Source organism: Ptychodera flava, chromosome 4, assembly GCF_041260155.1.
Source record: "Ptychodera flava strain L36383 chromosome 4, AS_Pfla_20210202, whole genome shotgun sequence".
In the NCBI taxonomy this organism is placed as follows: Eukaryota; Metazoa; Hemichordata; class Enteropneusta; family Ptychoderidae; genus Ptychodera; species Ptychodera flava.
In genome coordinates this window covers 4,507,643-4,533,646 of record NC_091931.1, presented here as the reverse complement: position 1 = coordinate 4,533,646, position 26,004 = coordinate 4,507,643, and the positions used below count along the sequence as shown (strand labels likewise).

Genomic DNA, 26,004 nt, shown 5'->3' with positions numbered 1-26,004 from the left:
GGATTATAAGTAATTTCTAGAACTGTTAGATATCTGTGGATAGAGTCTCACCAATGTTGTCTGACATATAACCTCCAGGTACATTGCCTTGGCGGTGAGATCGGATCTGAAGTCTGGGAACATCTATTGGTTATGATTCAATGTCCATTTCTGGCGTTATCTGCTACTGTAAGAAATCCAGAAGACTTACAGAGGTATGGCTGTGCATACTAAACAGTAAAACAAAACTTCTCCACTCAGTCTGTACTCCCTAGCGTAACCATCACAAGCATTATTTCTTGCCGGCACGATTTGATTCAGTTCAGGTGTCATCTATGGACCATCATCGTTCTTGTTGTCACTCTGAGATTAGACTCAGAACACAAGTTTTAGCACGTTGCGTACAAAAGAACTCAAAACCATACATTCGAATGTGAATTGCCATACAGATTAATTCTTGTTTACTTTATAGTGGTTTTTTAATGTGGGTGTTTCTTGTGCTTGTAACACAATTCTTCATGTAGAATGCGTCCCGGTGATTCTGTTTGCCCGAAAGGTTTTCTTATTACCAGATTTAAGACAAGACAACGAGTTATATATACTTGTGACAAAATTTATGATGATGTTGCAGACTACATTTATAAGGCATTTTCAAGAAGAAAAAAGACACTTTGCAAATAATGTATTCTTTTTTCTTTTCTATCAATGTGAGATGTATTAGTATGAACGTGTCTTATAAACCCGGCGGGCTGGATAGGCAATAGAAAGCAATTCATTGTAACTTAGGACACATAGGAAACTTAAATAAACAAAATAAAATAACAATAATAGCCAGCTTAATATTGTATTGTTATTTGAAATATGTTTAACCTCCCATTCAAGTCAACTGTGAAATGTTTTATTTGTTTTCAAGATGGTTGCAAGAGTCACAACAATACAAAAAGGAGAAGGCAAGACAACAGTCCAGGTCAAAACGTCATGCACATCTCAACTCCTACAAAGTAAACCTAGGTATGTACTTATATCTGGAAATACAATGTAAACTACACAAATGATTTATTAAAATGGTTTATTGCTTGTTAGCTGTTGATTGCATTTTTCAATTGAATAATACATTTACTTTTGTCTGATGATGCAGTTAGAGACTGCCTGGGAAGGAACCAGTGGTATGACAACTGAATTCAACCAATGCCACATCAACATCAGACATTATTTGTTTTCGTTACAACAAAGCTCTTTAAGTATGAATTGGTCAATACAGTGTGAACTATGGCAAAAAGCTGATGTTTGTCTCGTCTCCCGTGGAAATCATATACATCATGTTAAATACATGGTCATGAGAAAAAATCACCATGTTGAACCCACATGATGACGTTTCAGCTATTGCACATTTGTTTAATGGTTTCACATCCAGCTACAGCAGGAGCCGTTCTTTTTACTGTCATTTCTGCATATCGGCTTGCCGGGAACACAAAAGCACTAACAGAATATTAGACTGAGAAGAAGGGCGACGAATAAGCTTATGGAAACTAATTAAGTAACATTCATCACTTCGGGAAATTTGCATGCACATCTCAACGGAAAATAACACAAATGGAATATTTGGAATCAAGACGAAAGCGTATGTTTCGCTTAGATATACGTCGCCATATACCTACTTAAAGCTCTACAAGGGCTACATAAGATGTCAATGATGAGGTGTAGGTAATGGTGATATTAATTATTCCTACACTTAACTCTTAGGCTAGCTCTACATAGTGTATTTATATTGTAAGTCTGAAGTTAACACATTTTTTTCTTGATCAAGTAACATACCATGAACGCTATTCCGATTTGGAGAAATACGTTTATTTACCGGATGCTCCCCCGACCCTCCGTGGATTGGCTGAACCTTTGTCTTCCAGTGCTAAAACTGACACAAAAGAGTTCCAGCCGTTACACCCCGCAGCTACACTGTCATTCAAACAGGTGAGAATATATATATATATATATATATATATATATATATATATATATATATATATATATATATATATATATATCGAAGTATACAGATGTCCTCGACTTGACAGTTACCGACTTACCCTGCAATTACAATCAACTGGTTGGTCCTTACGCTGTTCTCCGGTGATTACTCTCTTATTATGCGATTTGATTATACTTGCCATATTCTTCATACAGCTAGAACTCACTTTAATTGTGTTTCTGTTGAAGATCTTGTGAAGTTTAGACCCCTTAGTCGGTATGCCCCTTGAAGGGTAACTGTCAAGTCAAAGGCGTGGTGTACAAGGCCAAAGTATCAACGGAGGACAACGGAGAGAGGGTTTACATCGGTCTCACTGATAACACCTTCAAGACGCGCTACACTAACCATATGAAATCGTTCCGTAACGAGAGATACAAAAACGACACCGAGTTGTCAAAATTTGTATGGAATTTGAGAAATAAGGGCAAAGTCTTTGACATTTCATGGCCAATCATTGATAAAGCATTGAGCTATTCTAACATGAACAAGCGATGTTCAATATCTTTGTATATCAGAAAAGCTGCACATTATCAATGCTGACAAATCTACACTGTTAAACAAACGCTGTGAGTTGGTTTTAAAATGTCGCCACCAAAACAAATATTATTTATCGAATTTTAACAACACCACCTACAAATAGAATGGTTCGTCCCAATCATATGTGTAAGAGTGTCGAGCTAGTAATCCTTTCACTTCTGAGGATTGCAAGATGCATGGAACTTAAGTAATAGATTTCATCTGTTTGTTTATATATATATATATATATATATATATATATATATATATATATATATATATATATATATATATATATATATTAACTTTTACATTTATTAAATACATATTCGAGCTGGATCGTACCAGTTAAATGGTATCGCGGTCATACAGATTTCGATTTCTTCAAAAGTTTTGATATTTGTCAACTTTAATTAAGATTACTTCCTCTGTCAAACAAAGAATTAATCTCTTAGGGATCGAGGGAAAGCTGCTTCCATCGACTTTGCTGAGGGGCGTTATTGCCTGATTAGCATGGTGGGTTTTGACCGATTGTCTACAAGTCCACCCACACATTTGCCTACTATCACCATATATATTGCGTTGAGCTATATGAAATTCTTTTTATTTTAGTTTTGCAATAGTGGGTTTCCCGATGATATGTCATTTTCGCCGCGAGAAACGCTACAATTATATGACATTATGGTGGCAATATATTCCGAGATAGAAACGGAACTGCCAGACAAAGTAAGTATGGTCTTGTTTCATTTAACTATTTACGGTCATGTTTCACTTAAACTTCCCTTTGTCATGTAGTTGAATTAAAGAGAAGTGGTCGTGAGAACTGCGCATGTGCAACTTTCTTGTTTACAAACAATGTATTTCATGCACAATATATAGATGAATCATGTCAAAATAGCTGCAACATTTAGATTTTACGATTTACATTAAGACCAACATGTTTAACTTTCATCAATCGCCAACGTAGCTTGGGTACAGTGTTTATATTGGTCGTAGGGGTCCCTAGCGACCTTTGAGCGCTGTTCCGACGACCACCGCCCTTTAAGATCATGATTTGACAAGATCGCCTTTTTTACCGCATGACTATCTTGGCATACGAAAAAGTGAAAAAAAAGATTGATGTCTGTTTCAGGGAGTACAACAATGTGTACTTGTAAATGGGATGTTTGAAAAATGTGGCCAATACTGTTCCAGTAAAATTTAACTGAATATCAGAAAAAATTACTCTGAGTATCTCATCAGCGATACCAATTGATGTCAAAAACAAAAATTCTATCTCCGAGGACAGTTGTGAAAAAATAATCTATAAGTCTGATGTTGCAAGGCTAGACACGGGGGCACAAGGCATTGTCAATAATAGAAAGAGTAAAAATTAATAAATTTATGATTATGAATACTGTTTATGAAATTAAATATTTGTCATTATTGTATACTTACAAAAGTGCTCTACAGCATTCAAATCCTGAATGATGATCAGTTTTCATGCCCTACAACACTCGAATTAAGCAGCAGTATTGCGCAGTAACTTGATGCGCGCGGTCACTGTACTGCATCGCCAGCCGTTCTCTGAACAGTCAGAGAGTCTGCCGATGCAGTACAGGGCAGTGACCACGTACATCAAGTTACTGCGCAATACTGCTGCTGCAACTATTATTTGAGGGTCTGTTCTACACCTGTGTGAATTTGGCATAAATACTTATCATCATTTAGGATTCGAGTGTTGTAGGGCATGAAAACTGATCATCATTAAGGATTTGAATGCTGTAGAGCACTTTTGTAAGTATACAATAATGACAAATATTTAATTTTATACACAGTATTCATGATCATAAATTCATTATTTTTTTTACTCTTGCTATTACTGATAATGCCTTGTGCCCCTGTGGGCTAGAAAGAATAGTAGAAAGTCTAATCGTGTATGCCTGTTACCAGTGTCAAGCAGAAGGTCTTGCTCAAATTCTTCATTTTTATTTACCTCCATAATTTAATGTTATTGAATGAATTAACACAGCTGAAGGAGCTGGAGCCTAGAACATATTTCAAAAGCGAGCATTCAATAATCACCAGACAATTGGCCAAAGCCTTTGAACGGGATGTCAAGAAAGAATTACTAGAATGGCGTGGGAATAAAAAAGGAAAGGAAAAGGTAAGACGTAAACAAAACTCTTTCTTTGATAGTTGTAGTTTCGATAAAACATGTAGATTAACTCATTTAAATTTGGCATGAACTTTGCAAGATATATCAGTGGAATGGATAATTATGTATAATCCCCCCGTATTCCGAACGAGTGTGGGCTGCGTCGGGGACGAGTGATTCCCCGTGTAGCGGCCGTATCCCTCCGAGCCGTAGGCGAGGGGAGGGGGACACGGCCACAGATACGGGTGCTACACGGGGAATCACGAGTCTGCGACGCAGACACACGAGTGAGGAATACGGGGGGGATTATATATTTATCACATGCATAGGCCCAGTTTTCAATGAATAAACCTTTCAGGAATGATAATTAATGGGAAATAAGGAGAGGGAGTATTTTACAAGAATTCAAACGCTTGTGTTATGCGGTCGTCGCTGGGTCACAGCTGACTTGACTGCGCTCAGCTGTACATGTCGAATAATTTAGCGTCTCTCGTAGGGCTTTTTCTGTGCGAATCAAGCGGAAATAGGAAAGACTATGGATTTTTAGGGACTGGTCAGTTTCTTCGGCCGGGGGGGGGGGGGGGGTGGTGGATTATTTTTTGCCGACGTCAAAAAGTGACTACCCCCCCATTCCAAATTTCGAAAACAGGGTGACCCCCCTCCGCGCGACAACGGTAAAACAAAAGGTGGATATATATATATATATATATATATATATATATATATATATATATATATATATATATATATATATATATATATATATGCATTTATTTTCAACAGTCATTCTGTGTTTTAATGAAATTGTTGACATGTCAGTTGTAAGATAGGAATTTCAAAGAGTCAATTTTAAAGTTTGAACACAGTACATTTTGAATGAGCTGTGAATATATTTCACACTTTCTATGCTTAACCAGATGTCCTGAACTGTTGTACAGAAATGGATGTCAATCATTGATATCAGAGAGGAAAAAGCAGTAAATCCAAAACTTTGATGGGTGACCCCCCCCCCATCATCAAAGTCAAAAACAGGGTGACCCCCATGAATCCAGCCATCCTATTAAATCTCCTGAGAAGCCATATAGAGCTATTTTAGCCAAATCTGGTGTGTGCAGTGTCTGAGAGGACCTTTTCTTGTAACATTGAAACCATAAAAGCACAGCTAATAATGACGAAACCTGCCTTTTTTAACTGTTATTTTAGTCATAAAAAGCATCTTTTTAGAGAAAACCTGAGATACAAAGGAAAATAGTTGCATCAATGAGAACGAAAGATATCTTGTCATTTTTCTATCTCTAAAATAAGTCACTGCATCAAATATATATATATATTGTGAAATATTTGTGCATGTTGCTTTCTCATACTGAATTCTCATAGAGACTACAGAAAAGTATCAGGAATTTGTCATGCTTTTCATATGAAATGCAGATTTCATAATGGTACACTTTCACTTAGCAAACATCAAGATATCTCTGACATATATCTCTGATTTATTAAAGTATGGCGCCCGAAGGGCGCTCCGAAAAATATGAAACATCCTGATATCTCTGATACATATGTCTTGCATATTAAAGCCATGCACCGGAAGGGCGTGCTGAAAAATGTCTGATATTTTAAAGTAATGTGCTTGAAGAGCACACTGAAAAATATTGAACATACAGATATCTCTGATATATGTGTGCCTGATATGTTAAAGTCGGGCACGCTGAAAAATATCTTTGATTATTAAAGTTACGCGCCCGAAGGGCGCGCCAAAAATGCAACTGAATGATGCAATTTGTGGCTGACGTGATGCATTTTAGGCAATATTGAGCCTGTGTCAAAATTCAAAAACACACTGACCCCCCCCTATCGGGCATTTCAAAAACATGGTGACCCCCCTATCACCCAAGTCAAAAATAGGGTGACCCCCCATGAATCCACCGCCCCCCCCCCGGCCGAAGAAACTGACCAGTCCCTTAATACAAGGTATTTATTTGGTACTTACTGTAACATCAATGTGAGTGAAAATTCATTCATAAAATTATTGGACGTGCAAGCGCTAGGAGCGGGACATGGCGACACTCAGCCGCAGCTATCCGGCTACCGAGAACAATTATTGCATGATATGAGGCACGATTCATTTATGCAAATGAGATTTTGGGTAGCGAAGGGTAGCGGAGGTAGCGGACCATAATTTCAAAGTTTCATCTATTTTTATCTACTTAGCAATTGTTTAAAAGTATAGTACTTGCTAAATGTCAAACAATTACACCAAACTAGCAACCTTTAACGTGTCAATCAAGCGCAACACGGCACGCACTATATTCTGAGCTCGGATGGTTATGTCTGCCATGTGTGAGTAACTAGTGCAAACAACTTCAGCCAGCGGGATCGACTGTACAGCCACGGTCCCGGAGAGACTAGGTACATCTACCGAACACTAACTACGTTCCTGGTTTTCGTTCAAGTTAGAGAAGAATATAGTGGTAAGTGCCCACTACTTTGTATTCCTATATGACACTATGCGGCTGTTATGAAGCTATAACCTTTCCCCATTTTTGTCGCGGGTAACTTGTGAGCTGCAGAGGCTTCTACAAGTCACTCGACCCTAGGCCCCTGACCGTCTCGACCACTTCGGTATGAATGAAACTTGTATCATTAATTATCATCTCGACATTATGTCCTCAGAGTTTTCAATGCTAATAGCACTTTGAAAGACTTTTAATAGTTGAATCTTGTAACGTCTGGAACGCACCTGAATGGGCTCGACAGATACATTGTATGCGGTGGGACGCCGTATAACGCCGGGAACACACAGCACGTTATTCAGGGCACAGTGTGTGGTTAACACAGCGGCCGCAGTTGTGCATACCACGGCGGCCGCTATGTAATTCCATGGAGGTAGTACTACCTCCATGGTAATTCTGAGGCAGGGCCAGGCCGGGCCGAATAAAAAAGAGGTCGGCCAGTTGCGAGTTCGGCCAGTAGGAGTATGGTTAGGCTATATGATGAGACTACAGTGTTCTTCTATTTTCTAGGTCTCGCTAAAATTATAATGTGAAAGCGATGTCAATGTCATTCAAGAGCGCGATGTTTGCAAACTTCCTTCCCCATGGAGGTTACTCGCTTCAACGCTATTAAACTACACGATGAAATCGGCTGCGCAGTGTATGTGGTACATCGTGTTTTGCTTTCCATTAAAAAAACTTAAAACCTACGATTTAAATCCGTGGCAAAACGCGTCCAATAGTTCTTCCTTTTTGATACCAAGAGATGAAAACAAGAAAACTGCTATCGTATACTGTTTTTCGGCATTTGTTGAAGAAGTGAAAAGTACATGTAAGTTCCTTTTTCATGTTTTTGCTTTTCTCTCCTGTTTACGTATTAACGAAACAAGGAGCCCTACTTTCTACAGAGTGGTCCAAGTGCGTCCATTCATTTTACGAATTTTAAAAAATAATGCAAAATTGACAGTGCAGAGATATTTTAATTATAACGCGCGTTCTCATGGGGGCATACTTATCAACTCAAGAGTTCGTTACATAACGTTGACCAGTTTGTTATTGTTCATAGTGGATAGGTTTGTGCATAATTATTTGCAGTTTCCATGCATTTCTTTTATAATAATGTCGATTTGCCATGGCAACCTTCCGAAAAATTTCATTTTTATGAAGATATACAGACAATATTTATACTGTATAATACATACTTAATATGCAGCCACGCTGTAAAGTTTAATCATAGATTAATAACAAAAAGGGCATTAAATGACTAGAAAAAGTAGAAAATATAGTTGGAATTGCAAAGTTACGATCAGTCCATCGAACTCAAACCCGAATCCGAAACCGAATCTAAGTTCGGTTGTTGAATAAAATCACTACTTCCTATGATTGTCTGCATCGCTTTTGGCAGGAAACTTTGCGCGAGTTCTTCAATCTGGCAACATGTAACTTAGTTTAAGTCAGATTAAGGAAAGGGCCGCAGTCAAAATAAACGGGAAGGTATCAACACAAGCCTAAATAATTTTAATGATTATATTTGCGATAATTCCTGTAACTCAGAGCGAATTGCGTTCGGTAGAATATTTCGACTGAATCACTCAGCCTCCATCAGCTGTTGTGTGATTGTGAAGAGTGCGATGACTTAACAGGTCCACTGATTCAGTCGAAATATTGTACCAAAAGCAATTCGCTCTGAGTTACAGGAACTACGACCAATAGAATATGTTTCCAGAGCAAGGAAACAATACTTTAGTTGTATTTTACTGATTGATACTTAAAGTAGCTACATTTCATTGTTTGCACTGTCGAGTGTGACAACTGTTGATACAAGCATTTGCTGCAAAGGTAGCCGTGTACGATAACTGAATTAGAGCTTCCAAGAAAGGTTGCCATGGCAATTTAACATTATTATAAAAGAAATACATCGAAACTAAAAATAATTATGCACGAACCTACCAACTATGGACAATAACAAACTTGTCCACGTTATATAACGAACTCTTGAGTTGATAAGTACACCCCCATGAGAACGCGCGTTATAAAAAGAAGCTAAAATATCCCTGCAACTGTCAATTTTGCGTTTTGTTGTAAAAGTCGTAAAATGAATGGACGCACTTGGACCACTCTGTAGAAAGTAGGGCTCCCTGTTTCGTTAATAAGTATACAGGAGAGAAAAGAAAAAAAGTGAAAAAGGAACTTACATGTATTTTTCACTTATTCAACAAAAGCTGAAAAACAGTATATGATAGCAGTTTCCTTGTTTTCATTTCTTTGTATCCAAAAGGAATAATTGTTGGACGCGTTTTGCCACGGATTGATTTACTACCATAAAAACCATAGCATAAAACGTTATTCATCCAACGATCAACGATTAAGTCATTGTTACTGCTTGCTGCGAAAACGAGCCCTGCCAGTCCTTGGCATGTTCTTTGGGAATGTCCAAGCTACCCGAGTGGCAAAGGCTACGGATTCGCAGCAATGTTTAATACTGCCAATTAACGCAAAGGAACGACACGGAGACAAGTGTTTGGCCGAAATCCGGGGTTATGCATGTACTGCCATGGCGGGGGCAACGAGGCGTCATAGCGGCCTGGATGGCGGTACCGGGTTATTGGTACCGTGCATCGGGCAACGTGCTACCAGTCGCCCGCAGCAGACCCATGACAGTACCCCCCTGGAACTTTATGTAAGATTAGCGATATAGAGACATACAGTATCTTTTATTGTGAGCTGCTAGCCTGCAGCGAGGCTTTTTTTTTTTCTAGTGGAGGGTGGGTGGGAATTTTGTGGTGTGAACTTGAGCATGGCAGAAGTTGAAATGGACGATCTGTGGCTTTGATCATACTGATATGCGCATGGATAATGACGTGCAAGGGTGACGCAAGTTGTTTAGATAACGGTAAATTTGAAGGCGGTTGGCAGATAAGGTTACGTCTCCAGTGCATCCAGCAAGCAGTAGAACACAGTCCCTGTGAGTAGAAGTAGTGGTGCATGGTGACCCATACTTAGCAAGGTCTACACCCTTCTCCCCGTGTCCCTCCAGACGTTAACAATGATTATAGCAAAGCCATAATCACCCATTTGTACCTTTCGATCGTACGCCCTACCCGCGATCTGCTGAAAGGCTGAGGGCCACCAATGTGTTTTTCAGAGTGGAACGTCTTTTCATTGTTTACTGAATGTTCAACAAAATAACATCATAACATCACTGTTGAATGTGAAGAGAAAATGTACTCAATCATATGTATGTAAGCGGCCGACCTCTCCCACTGGCCGAGTTGGTCGGCGCGGGCACTGGCCGAGCTCGCAACTGGCAGACGGCCGGTCGCAGTCCTAGCCCAGCGTACGACGCCGTTTGTTCCCGGCCTTATACGGCCTCCCCGGTCCGTATAAGTCTGGGGACACACAGCATTGTACACAGGGCTAGGGCCGGGTCTATCAAAGTCACCAAAAACTACGAACAGCTGTCTGCGCGCAGCGCTTGGTCGTAAAAGTGTCTGAGCTATGCATTTGTGTATCGAAACAGCTAAATTGTTTGTTCAGAAGCCAATTTTCCCAGGAAAGATGCACGATATATTCAGTAAAACGTCACGAAACAAGAAAGATATGACAAGGTAGAGGTGAGCAATTAGGCAATTAGCGACAAGAGAGTGTTGGGGTCGAAACGGACAGGTGTCGAGGTGACTTACTCCGAGCCCGGGACTCAGTCCTACTGCAGCTAACATTATGAGCTCTGTCTCCAAAAATCTCTAATCTTTCAGTGGAAGCGCAAACCGTGGGCGTCTGGGCCATGTCAAACATGTGCTTCCAAAGGAAATCTGGAGATATTTTGAGACAGAGCTCACTCTTCTTTTGTTCAGTTGTCGCTTGATTCTTCGCTACTCGTTCAGCCCTTTCCCAGTGAATGTAAGCCTTTACCATTGGCGTCACATTGCCTTTGACTGTGCATTCAAATCCAGCTTAGAATACCTTGGCCAGTCCAAACATTCATCATGCTCTTTCCCCTATATATTTCCTCTTTGTCTACATATATTTGAAGTTTTTCTATGGGCGTGGGTGAAAGAGATTTTATTATATTATATCATCAAGTGAAGTAAGAATACTTAGATTATGTGTTAATATTATAGTATTCTTGGGAGTTTGAAACTAAATCTTGGCTTATAAATATAAAGTTCACGAGCATATCCTTTGGGAAAAAAATTAATCAGAAAGTCAGCCATGCTGAAGGGGTAAGCCTAATTTATGTTTCACATTCCATAATCATGTACCAAGTTCCCATTTCTTATGGTTTGCAATTCACTCAGAATTTAATTCAGATGCATGTCTGACTTTGCTGAGAATAAATCAACATGGAATGATAAACAATCTTTATTTCCTGGCATGCTGTACTATCAAAACATTTTCAAGATTTCAGTGTGTTAACGCTCATGGCATGTTTCAATTCCCAATAACAATCAAAAGCTATGTTTCTTGTACCAAACTAAACTAAGGGAGACTTCAGTAATTATGAGCAATGGGTCGGGGGTTGATTGGTATGCATGAGATTCAAGGAGACACTCCGATCCTTTTTTTTCTCAAATTCTACCCTCCCCAAAGCTTGTATTCACAAATCAAATGAAACCGTCCACTTCTTAACATCAAGATGGCAAATTCTCTGACATATTGGGGAATAGCAATTCTGTTTACATAGTAATATAATAAATCTTGCAAATTGCAACATCAATGGTCTCCACGATTGGATTGAAAAATTGTGCTGCCTCATTTCCATATTTTAGCATAACAATATTAGCATACTATTTGCATAAAATTTAAGTGCCTGTCACAACTTTCCTCAATATATGTCACTCTACACAGTAGACATGATGATCACATGATAAATACACTCTCAAAAAGCAATCGAGAATAACAACTTTGTAACTACATGGAACTTCACTGTGTATCAAGTGTATTGACAATGATAAATACTGAAAGGTTTAATCCTCCAAAAACTACCACAAAAATACAGAGTTGAAAGAAGAGTCACATCCCAAAGTGGCCTTACATGTCTTATACAGTATTTTGTTACATGTTTTGTAAGTTGGTAATTCCAGCACTCTGCCACATTTAATGGGCCTGTGGAGAACTGTGATTATAAAATACAATTTTACACTCTTTTAATGGGGTCCAGTAGCTAAATTAGTCACAGAAGTTGCAGTTTAGGGCTTCATCAACTTGATTTATTTTGAATCATGGGGGAAAAAGTGCCAAGGTTGTAGAAGTGGTGATCAAGACTCAGAGTCATTAGCTTTCATTTTGAACTCACTGCGGTGTGTATGTGATTTGTTCTTTTAAAGCTATAGGAGTTGGGTGAAGATGTTGTCATGGATACATGTCCTAGGACACTACCATGGATCCCAGTCCTGAGGTCGCTGTCATGAATTTCTGTCCCAAGGATGTTGATCATAAAAGTGATAATTATAAGTTATGAATAATTTTCCTAATGCAGTATAAATATATGCCAGAGAGACTTAGATGGTATCACGCACCTAGAAGTCATGTTATCATGGTACAAATACTGGGCAACAGTATGTGTGTACATATAGGAATAAATATGACCATTTTATGCATTTGTTGTTACTTCCTTGTTTTGTCGTAGTTGAGCAAAGGCACTTCTGCAGTTGTGGACTCAAATAACCAATGGCTCATTTGCATATCAACCAATCCGATCACTTCAAAGAAAGATAAACAAGATGTCATCAAAATCAAACACTCACATGATGAACTACATGTATACTATACATAAATTTCATTTCAAAGTATCACTTTGTTTGCTTTTCAATCTTTTAGGCCAAAAATGAAGTTGGTTTCTCATCATCAAACTTATTTATATAGACCAACTGCATCAACCTCCCTCCTAAAATATCAGGGGCTGTACGTGCCATATACATGTACCTGAAACTATCAATTGCCAAGAAAAATTGCAAACATGATAGCGTGTGCATGTTTGGTAAATAAACTTTTTCCTGGTGCCTTGGGATTCATCAACTGTCTCACAATGCTCTTGTTCTTGCATCTTGCAAATTTCTTGGGGGCATGGTGCTCACAGAACATGAAATTGATAGACTGGAAGATCAGGCTTCATTGAAGTCTAGAGTGTTTTAACTGAAGGATATTTGGCATTGTAAGTAGATCAAGTATCCTGTTCAGTCATTTGAAAATATGAGAATGAAAGTTACTTTGTTTTTAAAAGCTTCTCATTTTTAGCCTTCTTTTTCCATTATCATGATTTGGGAATATTCTCCTTGTTAATTGCTTTTTTACCTAAAAGGTAGTAAAACTTGTGAAGCAAAACATGTCCCATACGTTGCATTGTAACACAGACTTGAAGATTTGAAGGTCCCTGAAGACAGAGATACTGTAAACATGATTTTCAGACTAAAGCTGTTACAACATATAAAGCCAAGTGGTTGAAAATACATATAGTTATGGCTCAATACTGCTTTTTACTGACTCTGCAGGTGGGAAAGTGATACTGTCTGGCAGGTGTTCCCAAATCATGATTGAGTAGTGCTCATAAGTTATCTCTTCTTCTGCAGTGTCAAATACAGACATTCTGCATTTCTAAGATGAATATTCAGTTACATGACTGCAGGTAAAAATATTTAGTTTTGCTAAATTATTTATACATGATGTATGCTTTGTCTTTGCTTAGCTTCAAGGGAAAAGATGCAAAAGAAAAGAAAGCGCCATGTTCTTCTGAAAATGAGAAAGAGAAGCCAAAACTGGTCAGTGAATTGTTAATGATATACTGACGCCTTGCCAGTGTACTGAGTGGTTGTAAGGACAACACAGTACATGTACATGTGTTTGCCTGTTAAGTTGTGAGTTACCTGAAATTAAATAATTTCCTTTAATTCTTAAGTTAAGGGGAAATTATTTTAGTAACTTGCAGTCATTAGGGCCTACAACCAGTCAGTATGTTTCTAGATATAGACCTCATTTATGCACACTAGAGGGACACAGTACAATAAATTACCCACAATACTCTTTGATTTGTATCCTTGAAGGTAACTTTTCTAAAAACTTTTTCAGTTCTGCATGTAAGCACTAGTGTGCAGCATCAGAATAATTTTTAAATTATATCTAGTAAAAGTACGTTTAGATATTTCAGTGAAATTTTGAAAATAACCACTAAACAACCATAAAAGTCACATTCTGCGGGTACTACAAATGCCATACTTTTTAGGCAGCAAGTTATGACAAACTGAAGGAGTCATTCTCTAAGAAATCTTAGCATGCAAACTTCTTTTGTCATTTCCATTGCAAAAAAATTCAATATCCTTTGTTTCATAAAACAGGTGCAACTAGTCTCCCTACTTTCCATCACATTATTCTGTATGGCTGAGGACAATCTCTGGCAAATTTCACAAAAATGCTATCTCCTCTCTCAATTATGCATAATTTTCCAAATTATTTAAAATGAGAATTGAGAAGAATGGTGTGCATAAAAGTACGTTTTCAAAATTTTGATAGATAGTCTGTGAATTTGTCTACACATGGGAGATATAGTAGACTTCACTCAAGTATTTCCGAGGATACAAATCGCAATAAATTATGGGAAATCTACAGTACTGTACGTGAGGGATGAATGATCATCGATAGGGTTTCTTTGTTCCTCTCACTCATGGCAGCTTGGATGTGGCACTGACGTTGAAGTAATGATGATATTAAACTCTTGAATTTTATTCTCCTTCCCAAGTTTTCTGCAGTAATACCTCTTCTTGACCTTTATCCTGTCCTTTCTTCCCTTTTAAGTGAGGTATAAACTGCTTTTGTGAAAAGATCTCCACCATCTCTGAGTCTGATCCTGTCACATCCGAGTTCCATTAGATATGTGTATAAATACATGTAGGTTGCATATATTCATATCATCAAAACCAGATTCTGTGGTATCCAGGGAAATTCAGTGAAACCATTTTTATATTGACCATTTTTCAAAACAAACTATACAATCCTAGTTGACTGCAACCTATCTATTCAGAACAACTCTCAGACACTGTGTTTGATGTTCCCTCAGAACAGTAGCTGTAAGTTTCGATGATTTTATTATTAATTTTATTCTCAATTGTACCAACTGCACTGTCTTCTTCTGTTGCGAAAAGCACGTTGCATGTCCAGTGTTCAACTTGTGAAGACAGCATATATCATATATTAAATTGTGATTGTTAGCAAATTAATTTTAGTCCACACCAAAATTCACAGTGCACTTTGATTAGGTGAAAACTTGACATTTCAAGGGAGAAGAAAAGATAGTTAAGTTGGTACAAAAACAAAATATTTTTTTTAAATCAGAAAAGTAACAGGTGTACTGTACTGTTTTAAACTTAAATTAGACTGTCTAATGATGTGTGTTTTTGTGATGTCTATAAAAATGTGTAGTTTATGTTTTACAGCTAATCAAACCAGTCTCAAAGTGGCCTTTCAGTTAGGATGTAGTGGATGCTAAATGTAGTTTTTATATATACTGTATTGCATTATTCAAGTTAAATTCCATAGAAACTATGTCAGTTAAGCAAGTGATCTCCCTCCATTCGACCCCAGTGCTTCAAAATCTGAGACAGTACCGCAGATTGCTTCGCTTTAACAAGGTATATCTGTGTGATTGTTTGCTTTGAATGGGATCTTTAAAACTGGTTCCTTTGTAAGAGTCATGCCATGGATTTTACTTGGGAGGGCTTAGGAAGGAATTATCATGGGGTAGATAGAATATTAGACAATGTGAGGGGCTAATACTAAAGTGTAGGCTATCATTGAACAACAATAATTTTGATGCATTGCAGTATCTTGAATCCATATAATCATCTTTCTACCAGGCTCCATAGACAAACCATAGAAATAAATACCACCTGGGAGAAAGAGGATTAAACAAACTGACATCCTGAGCATGTAATAAAGAGTTTAAAACAATGATCAAAGTTCAGTGTCCTCATGTCTCTAATTTTTAAATTGTTCAATTTCTCATTTCTTACCTTTCCATAGGAAGGAAGCATGCTACATTCATGGATGAAAAGTACCACTGACTGAGGCTGAGGAAGAAGCCATTGACAGGCACTTTTTGTCACAGTAACAAAGTCTGAAGCTGAAAAATACCTAGTGCAGGGAAAAGTTTTGTACAACAGGGACTGGAAATAACTGAAATGGCATGTTAAAAGCTGAGCCATAGCATTAGGAAAGCAAACATTTACAGGAGACTACAATTTCACATAGACTACTCCTAGGCAATGCAAATGCAGGATCATATTAATTATCACACTGGTATGATTAGTCCAACCCCCATGTGGATTGCATCTTCATGTAAATGATACATACATGTACAAAGGAGTAAAATTGATAGGATGATGTAATTCTGACAAACTTAAATAGCTTTTTAATCCCTAGACACAAGGACAATGTATTTGAGCATATGCAATGTTACTTTCTTTCTGATATTATCAAAATTTGCCAGCCATTATTATTTTTATGTCTGGAAATATTACTTTGGCAGGTGTGAACTGAGGAAAGTGCACCATGACCCACATATGTCCAGTAATTTTCTTCAAATGTGATAAGATCTGAAATGTCAATGTGATGGCCTGCTATCTGTTTAATTTATTATCATGCAAAGGGCAATACAGAAAAACAGCAATACTTTGTTAGTGATTTTGTGTCTTCTCACTGAATTGCAAGCACAAACATTGTGAATTTCAAATAAGATTTCATTCAAACATATTTCTTTTTATCACATGCAAGAGGTCTCTATATATTTCAATTAAAGCACCTATTTACCAATTTGAACTGTATCATCTTTCTTGAGTTCTTTTTCAGGGGGTGTCATAATGTTAGTTGCATTATGGGTGAACAAGTTCAACATCACCTTAGAGTTTGACGATGTTGAGTATTGTGACTTTTGATGGAAAAATGCCTTTACAGATATTTTCTTTGCATGTGTGTTTCATCTTTTGATGTAGTGAGAATCGAGAATCAGTGCTATACAGTATCTTCCTTTCACACTAATTTTGCTCCTACAGCACAACACTTCTTACAGACTGCTTCATAAGTGAGATTTTAGCCTGCTGTCAATGACACAGAGCTTTATTAATATAAGTGGATTGTCCTCAGTCCTCCATCCTCTGTGTTCCATCAACATTCATCTTCTTTTCAGGAACTGCTAGTTCAGTTGCAGGTTCTTAAGGATAACTGAAGTTCAAATTTTGGATATTTGTATTTTCCAGCAATTTTGTTGGTTTTTTGTCAAAAAATCTTCGACTCTGAAATCGTTTGTCCTATTGGTCTGAAATTTGGTATGTGGTTTGCTAGAGGTAACAAGTTTGTTCGAACAATTGTGGAATTTGTAAGTCTGGGACAATTCCCATTTTTGGTCAAAAAATCTCTAAAAAGAGTTTGTTGCACAAGTTTGAAATTTGATGTGCAGGTTGCTGGGGGTGACATGTCAGGTTTGTCAAATTGCAGTGATTTTGCATATTTTTATTTTGGGTCCGTTTTTCCTGTTTTTGGTCAAAAAATCTTCGCTGACTACCAACTTTGAGCCAAAGGGATTTTTTGAGTGACAAAATACTAGAAACCTGTTTCAAGCCAAATGATATTCGAGAGTATGCAGCTCCAAGATTTCTTTTTTTCTGGAAATTTTGTTCTGTTTATCACCTACTCTGTTGGCTAAAGTATGTCAAAATGTCTGTATTCATCTATTAAACACAGCCTGTATGTATATTGTCAACATTGTTACTGTGAAAAAGTGAATTTCAGTTCAGGCTATCCAGACTGTTTAGAAAGCTGAAAGCACTTCAGCATAATTAGTGGCAAGCAGGTGCAGTTGACTCTCACCACACTATAAATATCAAAATTATCATGAGTGAGCAATTATACCTCTACTAATCTTCCTGTAAATCTTCTTATGTCCGTCACATTCTTATTTCAATAATGAAATACTTTCATTGAAATTAACCCTGTAGGTGCAAATTAAGGTTTTATTTTTGTTGTTTAAAAATAATTTGCTTGATTGTTTGCTAATGAGAGACAGATGTCTACAAATACACCATATATACAGCTTAGTTATCTATGTGAGTTAAGCAAACTATGTTGACATCACTGACAAACATCTAGACTCCTGTCGTTATTACAAGTAAATCAGTTGCATAGAAAGATGGTATTTGCACATTTTCCATTGCAGTGTATGGCTGCGTTCACAAAAATGAGGGGGAGTCGAATATTTTTAGGGTAGTAGAGGGGGGACTTGAAAATTTTGCTCTGCCTGAAGGGGGATATGAAAATATTTTGCTTCCCTTTTTTAAATCCAAGGTTTGGTGGGTAATTCAATGAAAATTGAATAACATTTTAATGTCATCCAATTGTTCTAATGTTAGCAATAATTAAACAAGATCTGGAAGCATTTTGTCGCATTTCACTATTTTTGTCTTGAAAAGATTTACACTGTACATGTATGTATTTTCATAAAAAACAAACAAGTAGGCCAATTAGTATCGGAGCACTGCTGCACCTGTTAGCACCTGTTGATAATTTTTTCAATATTTCTATGTAATATATCAAATACAGTTCTTGCTGTCTCCCTACAGCATGCTGAAACACACAATATTCAGTTTGTCATCAAAAGCCTGCATATGTGAATATTTGGTGGTAATTGAATTATAGACTCCAGAGTAAAGTCATTTGTCTGTGATACAAATGCAGGATACATATTCACAGACTGTGTTCGCAAGCTGAATACTGGACAGTTCGAATTGCAATATACTGTAGGAAAAAGAGCAAGAATGCAGTTGTATAAACTGAACAAAATCATTGTCAGAATTATCAAAGTTAATACTGCTCCTGCCCTGCTGCTGCTGCCTATGGACAGTGTTACTGTCACTGCATACCAGCAGTGACAGAGATAGCTCTGACTATGAAATAGCTGAAGGAGAGTTTGGGTCATGTGACGCTCATGGCAGGGAATTATACTTGTACATAGATCAGGCCAGAAAGCAGCACATGGAAGAGTAGGAGACTTGAAAGTTATCAGGGAGTTTTGAGTTCTTGCATATGAGAATAATCAAATATTAAAGAAAAAAGATGGGGGTTACCATGCTAAATTTTCTAAATTTTCACATTCTCATAGTAAAATAATAAACACAAATTAAAGTAAAACTTTGTTCAGTAAAGACTAATTTAAATGAAAAATGTGACTAATTGGTTTGATTTTACCAAATTTACCATTGTTACACCAAATGTTTCAGAGATTTAAATGTTTATTTGATAGAATATTTTTACCTACAGTATTGTCAATTTCGTAAAACGTTTAAGCATATAATGTATGCAGAAATTCACAATTTGCATGCTCTCATGATTGTCATTTTGTGTGTTCTTAAGCAGGTGCCAGAGTTGGATTTAGCTAAAGTTGACTTGGACTGATAAATCAAAAAAGTCCACTGATGTGGTTAAATATTAGAGAACTTGCCTCAGGAATATGGCTCTACAAATTGCTAATAACAAGCAGTGTTGTACATCTTTGAGCAGAACTGCCAAATACATGTTTTTTTTTCTTTGAGTGCATACCTAATAAAAAAGGGGCTCTACGAAAATTTTTTTTTTTTTTTTGGGGGGGGGGGGATCAGAAAAAATAAAATTTCAACCGCGATTCCTCCAGCCCCCACTAACCGTTATATGTGAACCCAGCATAAGGATAGTCAAATTTAAATGCATCATTTTAGCTCATGTGTTAATACATGAGCTTATGTCGCAGCGATGTCTGTGTGTCTATTTATCCATCTGTTGGCTGTATATCTCAAAAACGGCTCATTAGATTAGAATCAAATCTGGTACATAGATTTAGTTAGCAAATGGCAAGACTGATTAGTTTTTGGTGGGTTTGGCTTACTTACTTTTTGCTAATTTGCATAATTAATGATTAAAATAACTGATATACATTGAAAATGACTGTACACAATTTGATTAGATTTGCTACAAATGTTGATCACACAAGGATATATCAGCTGTGAAAGATAGTAAGGGGTTACATGAAAGATTATAGCCAATTTGCATATTTAATGAATTGTCCTAATTAGGTATATATAGTTATATGGATTGACTCTACAAAAGTTAACAAAACTTGCAATGTATATAGAAGATACTATATAACATTATTGAAAGTTATCAAGCATTTTTACTTCATGGCAATTCCTAATTGCATATTTAATCAACTTTTTAGCTCCGCTGTCAGTCATGCTGAGCTTGTCAAATAGGTTGATTTTCCGTCATTGTCCGTCGTCGTCCGTCAACAATTGCCTCCTCCTCTGAAACCGGGAGTCCTATTGCTTTGAAATTTTATATGCAGTTTATTTTGGGTGACCTCACTTAAGTTTCTTCAAATCGTGGTGAAATTTGCATATTTGTATTTTTGGGGCATTTTTTGGTGTTTTTGGTAAAAAAATCTTCTTCTCTGAAACCACCTGTCCGATTGCTTTGAAATTTGATATACAGTTTACTTTGGGTGACTTCAGTCAGATTTCTTCAAATCCTGGTGAAATATGCATATTTGTATTTTTAAGGCAATATTTGTCATTTTTGGTAAAAAAAATCTTTAAAAATCTCCTTCTACAAAACTACCAGTCAGATAGCTTTGATATTTGGTACATATGTCCCTTGAGATGATCTATTTCCGATTTGTTCAAATTCTGCAGAAATATGCAAATTTGCACTTTTAAAGCAATTTTTAGCTCCCATAGCCACATGTATATATGGCAATGGAAGCTATTCTTATAGGCTAGGGAAATGTCTGTATGTATGTTTGTCTGTATGTCTGTATGTCTGTCCGTCAACATCAAAAACTCCAAAACCGCTGTACATTTCATCTTGATATTTGGTGTGTACATGGATGATGGGCTGTAGATGAGATTTTGTTCAAATGAAGTTGTCATTGCCAAAATATGCAAATTAAGTGAAAAAATGTAAAAACAGTCAAAATTGAAAAAAACTCAATAACCACTGAGCAGATTACATGAAAAATTAGCATGTATGTACTTTGGGCTGACATGAAATGATTGTGCACATCTTGGGTCAGTATCCTGGACTTGCTATTTTTCATGAATTTTTTGTAATTTTCTCCCATTTTTGGTCAAAAAATCTTCTTCTCTGAAACCACAAGTCCGATTGATTTGAAACTTGGTATGGAAATGCATAGGAGTGACCTTTCCCAAATTTGGGCAAATCGTGGTGAAATTTGCATATTTTTAGTTTACACGTCCATAGACTCCCATGTATAAGGCAGATCTCCATAGACTCCCATGTATAAGGCCAAGAAAAATAAAAATTTAGTTTCTCATCGTATTCATATTGCAAAAAGGATGCAGTGACACAATTTTTAGTCCCCACGGATGAAGTCCAGTGGGCTTATAGATTGGGTCATGTCCGTCTGTTCGTCCATCCGTGAGTCCATCCGTTCATGCAGATATCTCGGATATTTTGACAAAATGTCACGTGACCTTGGTAACCTTTGACCTCAAATATACATATTTGTCCATAACTCAGTAACCACAAGTGGTACACCCTTCATATATGGTATGATGGGACCTTATGACGCCACATATTATACCTCATTAATTATGCACATATCTAATTTTGAGTGAGCCAATAGAGCTAGAGGTCTGATTTTTGGTATATAGGGATAACTTAGCAATACAATTTTTTTGACAAAATGTCATGTGACCTCGGTGACCTTTGACCTCAAATATACATATTTGTCCATAACTCAGTAACCACAAGTGCTACACCCTTCATATTTGGTATGATGGGAGACCTTATGACACCTCATACTGTACCGCAATAATTATGCACATATCTCATTCTGAGCAAGCCAATAGAGCTGGATGTCTGATTTTTGGTATATAGGGATAAAAATAGGAGAGAAATTTTTTTGACCAAATGTCATGTGACCTCGATGACCTTTTACCTAAAATATATGTTTATGTCAATAAATAAGTAACCACAAGTGCTATGTCCTTTGTATTTAGTAGGATGGGAGACCTTATGACAATACACGCTTTACCTCATTAATTATGTACACATCTAATTCTGGGCAAGCGAATAGAGCTAGAGATCTGATTTTTTGGCATATAGGGATTAATTAGCAATATAATTTTTTTTTTCAAAATGTCATGTGACCTCGATGACCTTTGACCTTGATTATACATATATATGCATATCTCAGTAACCACAAGTTCTATACCCTCCAATTTTGATAGGATATTAGACCTTAAGATGTCACATCTTGTACCTCATTTATAATGCGCATATGTATTTCTTGGCTGGCCAATACTGCTAGAGGTCTGATCTCTTTTCACGATTTAGAACCATAACGTAGACATGCCTCATGTGTTTCTAATTGGGAACAATGACATAGACCTATGTTCCCATGGATCTCAACATATACACTCCAGTGATACTTCTTAATGACCACATTTTCCTGCCCCATCAGGACTAATACTCCTATTACAAGTGGGGACTATGTCATTGTAAATAACTTGTTGAGTTAATGGTTGTATCACAGTATTCGATATATCTAATTCTGTATTTTTTCCATTTTATATTCTGAATAAATACATTAAACATATTTCACTGTCTCCAGTACATTACATTTAAGTATTTTCACTTCATGCACTTTATCCCTTTCACACATGTTCAAATATCTGACGAGAGAACAAACACTAAATAGTCCAGGATGGGAGCTACAGTGTCATTGACGCTATTTTTGCCATTTTTGGTCAAAAAATGTATTTCTCAAAAAGTACTGGTCTGATAGTTTTGAAATTTGGTATACAGGTTTCTATAGATTAACTAAGTAATACGTATTGAATTTCTGATGAAATCTGTAATTTTGTATTTTTGGGGCAATTTTTGCCATTTTTGGTCAAAAAATGTGTATTTCCAAAACTACTCATCTGATAGCTGTGAAATTTGGTATACAGGTTCCTATAGATGAACTCAATGATATTTGTTGAAATTATGATGAAATCTGCAATCTTTCTTTTTGGGGCAATTGTTGCTATTTTTGGTCAGAAAATTTTATTCTCAAAAAACTACTCATATCAGATAGCTTTGGTTGTTATGTTCCTAGGGATGATCTGATGTGATATATTCAAAGTATGATTAAATTTTCAATTGTGTATTTTAGCAGCTATTTTATCCACTTTTTTCTGGCCACTGAAATGAGCTATCAAAGATTTCCACCTTCTTCATCAACATGTGTCAAAAATAGTTATTCTCTACATAAATACAGCGGAGCTATATCGGCCACTAGGTCGCTTGTCTAATTAGGGATATATATCTTGATTGACTTGACCAAAGTTGATGAAACTTACTACATACGCTGAAAACACTATGATTCAACAATATTCAAAGTCATTAAGCATTTTTACTTCAGGCAATACCTCATTTTCATGTTTAATGAACTTTCCAAATTAGGGATATTTATCTGAATTGACCCCCGAAGTTTACAAAACTTGCTATCTACATTAAAGATACTGTGATACAACATTATTGCAAGTTGTTAAACATTTTTAAATCAGCCAATTCCTAATTTGTATCTTTAATGAACTTTCCTAATTAAGGATCTATATCTTTATTGACTCAACCAAAGTTGATGAAACTTGCTATGTACATTGAAGATACTATGATAAAATAATATTAAAAGTCTGTGTGGAATATGACCAGGTCTGAGTAAGCAGTCGGGAGACGAAGTCGTCTAATACTATAAATGACTACTTTATTCTATACTAATATAATAGACAGTGGCTAATACAGTGAAGCATAACACTTGGGTGAGAGACCGTACGTAGAGTCCAGTGACGTGAAGTGTCTCTGTTGAGGGTGGAAGAGTCTCTGATTAGGGAAGGCGAGGTTCCCGTAGATAAAGCACTTTTGGCGGGAAAAGTGTCTATGAGTCATGAGAAAGGCACATGATGGATTAGACATATTGTCTTAGCAGATGGAATCTCTGGTTGGTAAAATAAACAGTGATAGGAAGCGGTGCCTCAAATTAGCAGATGGAATCTCTGGTTGGTAAAATAAACAGTGATAGGAAGCGGTGCCTCAAAGCTTAGTCTTAGAAGGAATGCTATCAGAGTATCTATAGTAAGACACTGTACTAATAATGACGTAATACAAGAATATATTTCCTAACAAAGTCGTTTAGCAATTTTACTTCAATCAATTCCTAATTTGCACACTTAATGAACTTTCCTAATTATGGATAGTTACCAGGATTACTTGATCAAAGTAGGTGAAACATGCTATGTACATTGATAATACCCGGTTAAAACAATATTGAAAGTCATTTCGCATTTTTATGTCATCTAATTTGCATATCTTATGAGCTTTCACAGTTTGGTATACGGAACATAAAGGACTTGACCAAAGGCAATTACACTTGCCATATAAAGTGATGATACAATGAGAGAAGTCCAAGACAGTATATTTATTTCAGCTAATTATACATTTGTATACTTAATGACCTTTAGAATTAATATGTGGTGAATATTATCCATGATGTTGATCATGAAAAACTTTCAATGAAGTTGCAAACATGTGGCAAAAGATTAAATTTACGCAAAACTGCAATATGTAATGAAACATGTGATCAGTTCATATATGGTCTGCTGTGACATAAAGATGCATTAACACTTGTCTCATGAGCGGTGCTTGTTGATTATTTGGTCATTTGAATATCCGTTCTTTGGGCTATATGTCCAGAATTGTTTCACCTTTTTTATCAGTCTATCATCCAACGGGCGTTAGCCCAATTACAGGATGAGCACAACACTGTGTTATAGTCTTGAACTCACCGTTCTCCAACAGTGAGTCATTTACTCTGGACCTACCCGCTCTTGAACCGGGTCTCGAACTCACCATCCTCAGATAGTGAGTTCATTACCCTATCCACTTGTCAAAGGTGTCTCCAACATCGAGGTAACCTTGCATTTCACATGTACTCTCATCATACTGTAGTAAATAGTACTATACGTACAGTTTTGAGTGCTTAGCTTGCTATGTAACTGTCCATTTGTATCTTTAATGGATTATCATTTTTTCCGCCAAAATCAATAATTACCCAAATTAAAATATTCACCGTATACTAATAGTATTAAAGTACTAAGTATGGTTTGTGGAGCACAATATGCCATATTTCAGGATTTGCTCAACAAGATGTCATGTGCATGACTTTTCAGATCACAATCATACCTTTCAAGATGTGCACCACACCATATCTTTCAAATGCATGCCCATTGAACATAGTGACCACATAAGTCTCACTTTGATTCATCAATTGAGTGTCTGTTTTTCCTCATTCAGCAAATTGTGTAAACAGCATGGTTAATTCTGTCAGTTTTGGATTTTTTTCAAGTAAACCAAATGTATTTAACAACTTGTTCATCTGTACGTGTAATTTCCTAAATAAAAAACCCTGATATCATGAACTTTGGACTATTTTTAGCATTTTTATTCCTTGTAACAAATACAGTCACTGTGTCTTTTTCAATTCCCTCAAGATAATGAAATCCGGAGAATTTGTCTTCACGACACAGTGTGTACAATCAGTACTGGTATCACTACAAATTGAATTGAAATATGGACTTGAATTTAATATGGTCGCTGTGTTGAGATACTAAAGAATACTCTCAGTATACGACTAGTCTCTCTTTTCACTCAGAACATACTCTCACTTACTCCACCTAGTAATTGTAACTTTAATTTTGTGACTGGCTCAAACAATGTTGACAGAATGTAGATCTTTTTGAAGTTTTTAGCTCACATTTCGGTATGTATATATATACCTAAGA

At 36.7% G+C, this 26,004-nt stretch overlaps 1 protein-coding gene and 1 long non-coding RNA gene across 2 annotated transcripts in view; both read left to right on the top strand.

Annotated features, from left to right (window-relative positions):
- The window catches only part of LOC139130573 (probable ATP-dependent RNA helicase DDX60), a 125,490-nt gene that overhangs the window by 65,110 nt on the left and 34,376 nt on the right, over positions 1–26,004 (top strand). The window contains exons 22-26 of the mRNA XM_070696321.1: positions 79–194; positions 893–990; positions 1,787–1,947; positions 3,134–3,247; positions 4,533–4,667. Of these exons, the coding sequence (XP_070552422.1) occupies positions 79–194; positions 893–990; positions 1,787–1,947; positions 3,134–3,247; positions 4,533–4,667 (624 nt within the window). The remainder of the gene's footprint in view (positions 1–78; positions 195–892; positions 991–1,786; positions 1,948–3,133; positions 3,248–4,532; positions 4,668–26,004) is intronic.
- Positions 6,754–16,954, top strand: LOC139130729 (uncharacterized). The gene is made up of 3 exons (XR_011551948.1): positions 6,754–7,126; positions 12,475–13,905; positions 16,160–16,954. It is a non-coding gene; the product is annotated as an uncharacterized lncRNA (long non-coding RNA).